The 11,319-nt window shown below is 39.1% G+C and overlaps 1 protein-coding gene across 2 annotated transcripts in view; it reads left to right on the top strand.

Annotated features, from left to right (window-relative positions):
• Positions 1 to 11,319, top strand: part of SH3RF2 (SH3 domain containing ring finger 2) — a 103,832-nt gene that overhangs the window by 46,240 nt on the left and 46,273 nt on the right. For both annotated transcript variants that reach the window (XM_081320709.1, XM_081320710.1), the window contains exons 4-5: positions 1,529 to 1,624; positions 3,371 to 3,697. In XM_081320709.1, the coding sequence (XP_081176835.1) occupies positions 1,529 to 1,624; positions 3,371 to 3,697 (423 nt within the window). The remainder of the gene's footprint in view (positions 1 to 1,528; positions 1,625 to 3,370; positions 3,698 to 11,319) is intronic.

The following is an 11,319-nucleotide window of genomic DNA, read 5'->3' as shown; positions in this document are numbered from 1 at the left end:
GAAATAATGCCATACTATCAATTTTGGGACATACAGAAGATGCAGTCTTCACATGCACATTAAATAAATCACACATCTATTCCACAAGCAAACTATAGCATATTCCACTTACACTATTTCTACCTACAGCCTTACATTTTTTTCACTTTCTCACTATACAGGTAGAGCTCAACTTACAACAATTAATTTAGTGACCGTATGAAGTTACAACAGCACTGAAAAAATGGCACTGACTTATGATTTATGACAGATTTTCATAACTGTTGCAGCATCCCCATGCTCACGTCATCAAAATTCAGATGCTCAGCAACTGACTCATATTTATGACAGTTGCAGTGTGCCCAGGTCCTGTGATCATCTACGCAACCTTCTGACAAGCACACTCAATGGGGGAGCTAGATTCACTTACTAACTTAACAACTGCAGTGATTCACTTAACAACTGTGGCAAGAAAGGTTGCAAAATGGGGCAAAACTCACTCTACAAATGTCCTGCTTAGCCACAGAAATTTTGGGATCAGTTGTCATATGTCAAGGACTACCTGTATGACATCCTTTTCCACATTTTTATCTCAAATATTAATGTGGATTTCATTTATTTCAGTTCTTCTCTTTCAACATATAACCTGTCCCATGCAAATCTTGAAAATAGTCCTAAAATAGTATTCAACTCACTTCAGCTTCATCATACATCATTTCATCATGTTTTCCTTACCCTCTGATAAACATCTTTGTTTAGACTTCATCACACATTTCAAAAATATTTGTTTCAATTTTCATCAGAATCATTCTGCATTTTCTCTGCATCTTTAAACCTTAACTATTCCTTTTTTTCTTTGACTACATTCTCTCTCTATCCATCTTTGTCTTTGTGTGTGTGTGTGTGTGTGTGTGATTTTTCCTTCATTCTCATTTTTCATTAATCATATTAATCATTTTTTTACTTCAACATTCCACCTTGCAACCTTTGTCCTGTTTCCCATAGAATAATTCCACATACTTTTTACAGCATTCTGTACCACAATAGTTTTTACTCACATCTGAGTATTATTTATTAATTTATTTATTATTTATTAAATTTTTATACCGTAGCTTCTGCATTGCCATCTTTCCTTGAATTCATTTTCCATTCATTCAGGTGGTAGCTAAATGTATCTTGTTTATGTTAAAATATTGAGGAATGTGATGTGCTGAAATGTTGAAATATTCTTTCCCTTCGTGCACATATGTTAGACTTGTTTTGAGAAATACCAATCTACTTGTTAATATGATTGAGATTTTTTAAAAAGAAAAATAGTACAACTACTTTGATATATTTGACCAAAAGGAAAGAGCTTCATAAAGATCACATGGGGGAAGAATAAGGGTCCTCGTAATTTTACACACATAGTGTAGGCAATGTTTCATATTTTAATGGCTTACAAACCAAGTTGATGTAATTTATATTTCACTGTAATACAGTAAACTACAGATCCTCTATCAAGCATAAGCGACTACCCTGGTTAGTCTTTATGATTATTATCTTTCAGGGTGATATAATCACTATAATCAGTCGAATGGATGAGAATTGGGCAGAAGGAAAGTTGGGGAACAGAACAGGAATTTTTCCCATCTTGTTTGTGGAGGTAAGAACAATTTATTGAATGTACTATGAATATACACCCGCACCACACAATCTCACAACATGTTCTGTGTCAGCACATTTGATCATGGCTTGTGATTTCAGTCTTGAGAAAAAGCTCTCCTTGAAATCCATCAAATGGTTGTTTAAAGCAAGCTAACATACCCATCAAATGATAGACAACCGAAAATTAAGAGAAATCTGAAGCCTCTCTAGTCAGGTATTGGAAGTAGTGAGTGGGACAAAATAATCTTGCCTTTAAAAGTTCAGAGTATATTCTGTGTATAGCCAATGTGTTAAAGGAGCTAAGGCTGGTAATAATGGACTCATCAGTGTGTGTGTGTCTGTGTGTGTGTAGAGAGAGAGAGAGAGAGAGACTCAAGGTCACCACTAATGAGACTGAGTGGCTGTGGATCTTATGATCACCCAGAACTTTGCTATCTTTAATTCTGAAAGGGCTTTCACTTCTCCATTCAAAGTTAATGCACCATTTGGGAGTTTTCCTAAACTTACAGCTCCTGCTAAAGCATTAAGTAGCAGTGGTAGCCAGGAAGGCCTTCTCACTGATTTATCTTTTCCACCAATTGCCTATTTCTGCATTGGGAAGCCTTCTAGACAGTGTCAGGCTACCTCTGAAAGCCATTCAGACACTGCAGTTGGTCCACCATAAGCATGTGACGATATACCCATGTACACATCTCTATTGTATGACTACAATGGTCACCTGTAATCTTAAAGGTACATTTCATGGTGCTGGGTATCACCTTTAGGTCATAAGGGCTCATTATCTAGACACCATCTGTCTCCTACATTTCTGCCCGTCCTATTCATTCCAACAGAATTGATATGTTTCAGGTCCCATAGATTAAACTCTGCTACCTGATGAAACTTGAATATGATCTTTCTCTGTCCCAGCTTCTGCTCTATGAAACAGCAGATGCAGACTCCCCAAGCTTCATATGTATCCTCCTTAGCCTCATTCAAACCAGCCCTTAAAACTCTGGGTTAAATTATATGGTGGCACTTTCTGAGAATGGTGTACATTAAGACGGTGTTACTTTTATTCTTTCTGAGTGCTTCACTATCCTTTTATTGTTACTGTTATGTTAAGTTATTTTTTTAATACTGTATGCTACTCAGCAACCCCTAGAGAGTTGAATGGCTTTGCAAATTTGATAAAACCTCAATAAGGTTGTTTGTTGAGTGACACAGTGGCTCAGTGGGTTAGGACACTGAGCTTGTCGATCAGATGGACGGCAGTTTGGCGGGTTGAATCCCGAGTGCCACGTAACAGAGTGAGCGTCTGTTACTCGTCCCAGCTTCTGCCAACCTAGCAGTTCGAAAGCACATAAAAAAGCAAGTAGAAAAATAGGGACCACTACGGTGGGAAGACAACAGCGTTCCGTACACCTTTGGCATCTAGTCATGCCGGCCACATGACCACGGAGACGTCCTCGGACAAGCGCTGGCTCTTCGGCTTTGAAACGGAGAGGAGCACCGGCCCCTAGAGTTGGAAACGACTAGCATGCATGTGTGGGGGAACCTTTACCTTTACCTTTTACAATAAGGTTGTTAAATAAGCTATGACTTAGCACTGTGTGCAGACCCAATCAGTAATGCCATTCCACGTGCAAGTTAGCATGTTGCTAGAGATAACTACTCAAGCAGTTCCTGGAGTTCTGCAACTTAAAATCTTTGGGTTGCTATCAACAAAGTCACATCTCTTTTCTCCCTCCCGTTCTTTTTCCAGCCAAATGCAGCAGCACAGCAACTTCTTCAAAGGAGCAAAAGTTACCAGTTTTCTCCCCTGAAATGTGCTTCTCCTTTACAAAGGTTCTTACCTAGATCAAAAGGTGTAGAGTCACCCACTTTCTGCAAAGGATCTGAATCTAGAAGGAAGACCATGAGACAGTTCTCTATTACAACTGCCCTAAATACCCTCAACAGGATGGTTCATTCACCCACAAGGAGGCAGACTTTGGATATCAGCTCGCCTGTGCTCATCAGTTCTAGCAACCCTTGTGTGACTGCAAAGCACCAAGAGAAATTAGAAGCCCCATATAACATATCAGACCAGGTATCTTTTCCTTTTCTTTCATGATTTTGTTCTTTCTTTTTTCCATAATCTCTATTGTATGCTGCTCATAAGGAAAAGATAAGTGAACAAACAATACACTTAAGAGTAGGCAATCTAAGGATGTGTTTTTGATTACCAGACAGCAAATTGAAAAGCAAACTTTATCTGCCATGGAAGGAGGGATTAATTCTGGCTTCTAAAAAAATTCTCTCTCATGCTCTGCTATGCAACAGATGAAAGAAGCTGGGGCCAACTCATCGCATTATCTCAAATGAGGCCCAGGACATAGTTCATTGTTATACTTTAATTTAGTCTTCACCAAAGTTTACACATCAAGTTTATTTTTTATTTGTAAAACTTGTGAGCATTCTTTCCAATTTAAAGTGCTTGAAATGGTAAACAAAAAGGCAATGAAATGGATTGAGATGAAGTCACATAGTTTAATAAAATCAAAAAGCAAAACCAAAGATTTTTTAAAAAATGAATAAAAAAATAAAAATGAAATCCCAATACAAATCATCATCTATTGGTGGAAAAACAGTCAGGGTAGTAAACCTAAACCCAGAAACTTTCTAGAGCAGAAGAGGGTCCTCTACATCTAGTCCATGACCCTCCCCCTTTTTTGGTGGAGGAACGTTTGGGCCCTTATACCCCTAGCAGTAGCACCAAAATTTATCTGCAAACTGATAGATAATGAGTGCATAGTTTTATGATTTTCTGCAGGAAAAAAAATCCAAGTACTATAAATGTCAGAAATCTACAACAAAATAAATAGGGTTATTAATGTCTGATATCCCCTATAGGACAGTGATGCAAAAATTTACTATGATGTCCTACCACTGCAGTCTATGCAGTCATAGCCATTGGCTGCAAGAGATTTAACCTCCTCTATTCTAGAGAATAGATACTAAGAAGGTTTTGGTGTGTGTTTTCTATAGCTCACATAAGTAATGCAAGGAATGGTTTTATTCATTTGATAACTTGAAAAGAAGTTATTGTATATGGTGCTATATTTTTCACAACTATGTGTGCTATTTTCCAAATTAATCAAGAATTTTATATAAACTGTACAAAAATTAGATAATTTACAAGGCAATCTCCTGAATTTATTAAAAAAAAATCATAATAAAAAGTACTAGTCAATATATGCCATTAGCTTATCATTTGGTTATTTCTTAGGGTAGATGTACTAACTAAACCATTAAACTACCCATCTGCTTAGATCTTAGGTCACTGAATCAGCATATTATATACTAAAATTACCTAATTCCAGGGGGTTTTTTGTCATAGAACGCTCAGAACAGAGTTCTGGCACCTTTTTTGGATGGAACCTTGTAGGGTAGGCAAGGCAGGTTGTATGACATGTGTGAGTTCCGGCACCTTTTTCTTTTACAAAAAAAGCACTGCCTAATTCATTCCAGAAATTGCATAAGAATAGGATCAGTAGTATCAACTGTTAAGTTACCTAATTTGGAATTTTATTTAAAAAGGCCATAATTACAAATGACTAAGATTGCTCTGAATTAGTTTTTACTACCTGTTTATCCTTCCAACTCTACAAAACTTCAGTGGGCATGAATACCATTGAAAATAGCAAAACAGTGTTTTATACATACTATTTTACGCATACATATTCTCTACGTCTTGCAGAATCAACTTACCTTTTTGGAGCTACATAGAAAGTTTACTTGACTATAAACAGTGACATTAACAAACACCAAGGTCTACTCATTCTTCTGTATCAGCACTGAGATTTAATTCTTAAAACCAGCAAGCAATGTTAATGAAGATTAAAGAGGGTTGAGATATATATCAGACCAAGCAGTAAAATGTAGAGAAGTAAATCACTAGCATTAAGCCTCTCTGTAAAACCCAAAGTCTCTTCCAAAATAAGGTGGTTTTTTTGCTCATATTAACATGGAAAGATCTGTGTCATGAGTCTTTAAAGCCACCACTGAGTGAGGGAGGAACAGAAATTAAAGATTATTTGACTTCATTCCTGCGTATTTGTTACTCAGCAAGATACAGAAGAATGGAAAGAGACAGAAAAGATCTTTGAAACAGGCCAATCCAGTAGGGCCTGAAGCATTTGTTTGTCAGAGCTGGTAGCCAGACTTGACTGATGTGATCTATGTTCAGATATGTTCAGAAATTAGCAGAAAACCCCAAAGAGTCTACTAAAGTGAGAAGCTAGGAGGGGAAAAATCCTATAAAAGAACAGTGGCAAATCACTTCATATTGTTAGCAAGGGTCAAACTCAGCTGACATCAGACTTTCATTGTGTTATTTGTCTATTTGGTCTTTTCTACTTTCCCGAACATAAGTTCCAGGATAAGTTCAGAGCACTCTTTTGCTTAAAAAGTGGAACCTGTGGAGATTGAAGGGATTATTTCCAGAAGTTGAGGAAGAAGGATTGGAGGATGCAAGTAGCAGGTAGATTGGCCATTAAAAATGGAGGGAAGATAATGATCTCAGTTACCACTGAGTGGAGCTCCACATTGAGTGGTGATTGCTTGGTTAAATGTTGCTATCTTCACTAAGAAATACAGAATGCAGATCTGGATATACTAGTAGAATTTGGGTCATCAGCAATAGGTTAGCCAGATGTTCTGTCCCTCAGTTGTTTTGGAATAGTTCCCTCAACCCATTGCCTCAAAATGGCATTTGCCTTAGAAATGGATCCTTCTAATTAGAACCCAATCCATGAATGGGTATTGTTTAGGGTAAATAGTAAATGTACTTAGTAAAGGATGTATTAACAAACTGAGTAATAGAGAATGAAAACCAGCTCATTACTGAAAACAAATAATAGTCTAAGGCTCCTTGTAGAGTCCGCATAAAGATACATCATTTTCTTACAGCCAGAGGCTGCTGAGAATGTGAGAAATAATGTCAGAACATTATCAGAGTTTGCAAGCTCCAAGTCCTTTTTTTAGATGGAGCAATTAAGAGGCAATATATAATTATCCCAATTGGGAAAAATCATCCCAACTGGGAAGACTGTAGAGTTTAAGGGCTAAACTGTGTTCCTTAGATTGCACCTTAACTTCCCCCAAACCTTTAAAATAATTCTTCCTCTTATATTCCAGAGATTCCAAGCCATAAAATAAGCTGGGGATGTATGCCATCTGTAGAACATGGGGTTGTTCACTTGGACATATAGTGTATATATCCTTGCTTATGCTTGCATTGTTTGCCCATTTTTACATCCTTCATATATTAACCGGTTATCTCTCTGATAATTTCCAACTATTTCCCTGTTGTTTTTCAGTTGCAGCTTGTAGTTTTATGCTGTGCTAATCTTGATGCAAACTACTGAAATGCACACAATAATTTACATTATTTCCAAGCTTAATCATGCCAAATGATTCAATATAAAGATCCCAATAGAAAAGAATATGTGTGGCTTAGAGTTGAACTATGAAGTTCTTGGTCCTCTCAAAGATTTGTTGTTTGCTTGCAGATGTTTCATTACCCAACTAGGTAACATTATCAGTGTAAGTGAAGTGGGATTTGCTCCCTGTTTATGTACAGTAGCTTGCTCTGCCAGTGTTGGTGGGGGTGTGGTTTTCTTCTTGGAAGTTTCTTAAATAGATAATTGATAGTTTGTCTGGTGTTAATTCCTGCTTGTCTGGGTGTGGGCTGGTGGAGAGGATATGTGCTAGTCTTTTTGTTCCCTTTTGATTATATAGACATTGCCTTTAGTTTCAAGGCATATATTTTTGTTTGTATATATTTTGACTATTAGAATTATGAAAATATCTAATAAATCTATTTATATTTATAGAAATAATACCAGGACCCCCAAAACGAGAAAGACATGTAGAGTTACTTCAGAGCAGTTTCCTTTACTATTATTAAACTATCTTGCAAAGCTACAGCAATTGCTTGCATCATTAAAGATATACTCTGAGAATCTCTGGGGAGGAAGATTCTTAATTCTCTTTCTCCCAATCAAGAGATCAGTCTTGGTTCTCTGGAATACAGCCCCTCCCCTCTTAGAATCCACAACATATTCCACCACAATAGCCATTTTTATGTCAATATATTTCCATATATCATGTCATTATAATATAAAGAATTCCTTCAGGTATACTAAAATTGGGGGTTCTGGTTCTTTAATAATTTAATTTAATAATTTGATTTCTATACCGCCCTTCTCCCGAAGGACTCAGGGCGGTGAACAGGGCAATACACAATAAAAATCGAATACAAAAATTAAAAAGCCATTAAACATCATGCCCATAAAATCAATACATATTAAAGTTAAAACTAGTTTTAAAAACCCAACCCCATCCCGTCAGACCAGGCCAGCTTGTTCAAAAAAGAATGTTTTGAGATCGCGCCGGAAGGAGCGAAGGTCGGGGGCCATCCGGAGCTCAACCGGTAAGCGGTTCCAGAGGTCTGGCGCACCCACAGAGAACGCTCTCCCCCTGGGGGTCACCAATCGGCATTCTTTGATCGGCGGCACCCTAAGGAGGCCCTCTCTGTGGGGGCGCACTGGACGGAGGGGAGTTGACGCCGGCCGCAGGTGTTGCCGTAGGTAATCCAGACCCATGCCATGAAGGGCTTTGTAAGTCATAACTAACACCTTGAACCTCACCCGGAGAGCAACCGGTAGCCAATGCAGCTCGCGGAGCAAAGGTGTAACATGGGAGTATCGGGAAACTCCCAAGACAACTCGCGCGGCTACATTCTGCACAAGTTGGAGTCTTTATTGCTATTTATCATTTTTTTAGGAGATAATGTCCTCTAAATAATATAATGGGCATTCTCTCTGACCAAAAGGCATTTGAAAGCAAGTTGACTTCAGCCTTGGGATGCCTGACAATAATAATAATAATAATAATAATAATAATAATAATAATAATAATAATAATAATAATAATAATAATAATAATAATAATAATAATAATAATAATAATAATAATAATAAATAATTAATAATGAGAAGGAGAAGGAGAACATGTTGATGGTGAGAGATAATGATATCTGAGCCAAACACAACAGGATAATGAAGATAAACTAATCACATACATAAGAAGATATCGGGATAACCAAATAAATAGACAAAGTCATGTTACAGAAGGTCTATTTATGAGACATTTACAGACCTCAGACAGACCTTGATTTCTGAAGATATGTTACAGAAAAATGTAAACACTATCTGCAGTGTTCCAAAATTCCAAACCTATTAAGGAATGAGGGGGTTCCTGAGGCTAAGTCTTCAGTTAAATGTTGCAAATGTCTCTGAGACTGCTGACTTTTGAATCCTCTGGGAATGGACAGAGTAACAACAAGATGCTTTGTAGAACAGGGGTCCCCAACACCTGGTCTGTGGAACGGCATTGGGCCATGGCATGCCAGAAACTGGGCCATGCAAACAGGCAAAGACCCATCTGTGAGAAGCAGGCAATATGCGAAACCATGCCCTCTCCGATCCGTGGAAAATCCTCTCTCCACAGAACCGGTCCCTGGTGCCCAAAAGGTTGTGAGTCACTGTTGTAGAAGCTAATGGAGAAAATGGCTACACTGAGTCAATGGCCCTCCTCCTCCTCTCCTGCCCCATTAGGGAGGTTGATACTATCTTATTCTATTCCCTCCTCAGAAATGTAGTGGGCTTCATAGGGAAATAAATGAATAGGTAAAATCAACTGCCTTCCAAAAAGGCACAAGGCAACAATCCAGAATCTAGTTTTCAATAAACTGTATTTATTGTTTATATGATTGTAAGCAAATATTATGGACAGGGAAGGAAAATTTAGGAGACACTCGTAATACCTATTATTTATTATGATTAATCCCCTCAAAATCACTTGTACTTACAAAAAGGATCACAAGATCATAATGTGTACTTGTGCTGCTTCTATGTGCATATGTACGCACACTAAAGTCTCTGAGTTGCAAGCCATCCTCACTTCTTAACCACTTAACTCTCTACACCAGACATGTCAAACACAAGGCCCGGGGGCCAGATCCAGCCCATGAAGTGGTTTCATGCGGCCCGCGAAGCCATCCTGGAAACAGTGAGGGAACGGCCCCCACTGCCTTGGCCCTGGCCCAGAGACCCTCCTCCTGCCAGAGACCCTCAGATCTGTCCCACTCCTGCCCAGGCCCCCATAGGCACCCTTGATGCGAACGATGTAGAGCTGGCCATGCCCACCCAGTAGGCCATACGCACTTTAGCCACACCCACCCAGTAGGCCACGCCCACCCGGCCCCCTGAGGGCAACCGCAATGCTGATGCGGCCCTCAATAAAATTGAGTTTGACACCCCTGCTCTACACAGACCTTCAGCAGACGTTCTACCTATTGCACAGGCCTTCTGCCAAAAGAAAGCAGCATTGTTAGGGAAAGGAGTTGTGAAACTCATCCAGGTAGCTCCAAATGCCAATTCCAAATGCCAGCTCCCTCTGAGGTTAATAAGGAAGCTTACTTCCTGGAGGCATTCAAGTGATGTTTGACCTTTCATGCATTCCTCTGGTTTGGGCGTGGACTGGGCAAATTGTTTTTTTCTTCTCAGATGAGCAATGAGCTTTTCAGTTTTCCCAACTGCACAGCTGGAGATTGAAGGAACCGATTCCAACTGGAATGCATGGGCTTCTTTGAGTCTCTTGAGAGGTTGGTTTTGACTTTAGTTTTTGCTTGGGTTAAGGAGGGTAGCTTTAAAAATTGATAGCTTATAAAAAACCATGTTGCTTCTTTCCTTTATTATAGCTGTGGGTGCCTGATTCTAAGCAGGGATAAAAAAGAAGGTCTTGTAAAAGTAATGTGATAGGTATGGTTGAAATGAAGAAATGGTTGAGTTTGGGTTGAGTTGAAAAGAGGTTGCACTGCTATACTTTGCTCTGAAAAGGAAGGCCGATCCATGTTTATTCTTGTCACTGAGTTCATTATGTTCTGGGGCGGGGGAGTATTCCTGGCAACTGTTTAGAAGAGATACTATCTTATAAACACTTAGCATGGAGTAAATTCAGTGGGATTAATTCTGAACAATCCCAAACTGGATTGTGCTATGTGGGTCTTTGAAAAAGCAGATGCTAGTTCTGCACATTGGATTCAGTTCCAAATTACACTTTTCATCTCCTTTCTAATATTAAGCTGCCACCTCTCACATGTTATAGTTTAAGTAGATACTTCTTTTTCATGTTGAGGGGAAGAAAACATAAGCTAATTCTTTACTTCATATAAGACAAAATGTGATTTTGGGATATGTTCCAGCATGTCAGTGTCTTGTTTGGTTTACATGTCTTTCCAGCCAACGTGGGCTCCCCATAACACATCTGTTCAGAAGTAAACAGGTGCATGGTTAACTTTTTTATTGATATACATTGTGAAGTAGCCAAGGACCACTCGGGATGACAGGCTAGTTAACAACAGGTTTATTAAGAGCAAGGCAAACATAGAATAACTTGTCCGGCTTTTATAGCCGGCAGCTGGTAGCGAGGACCAATCAGCGGTGTTTAATTTGGCGCCGTGTCAGGCAGGGACCAATCCGCGTCGTCTTTTGTTGACAGCTCCGGCTTCCGCGTGGCTTGGTGTTTTGACAGCCGCGAGCTGTCAGTGGTCGCGCCTGCGCTGTGCGGTGGACGCTTTGACAGCTTAGGCTTCCTCGTAGTCCG

This window comes from Vipera berus, assembly GCF_964194415.1.
Source record: "Vipera berus genome assembly, chromosome: 2".
Lineage (NCBI taxonomy): Eukaryota > Metazoa > Chordata > Lepidosauria > Squamata > Viperidae > Vipera > Vipera berus.
Note: the sequence above shows the minus strand (reverse complement) of the source record. Positions and strands in the feature narration are given on the sequence as shown.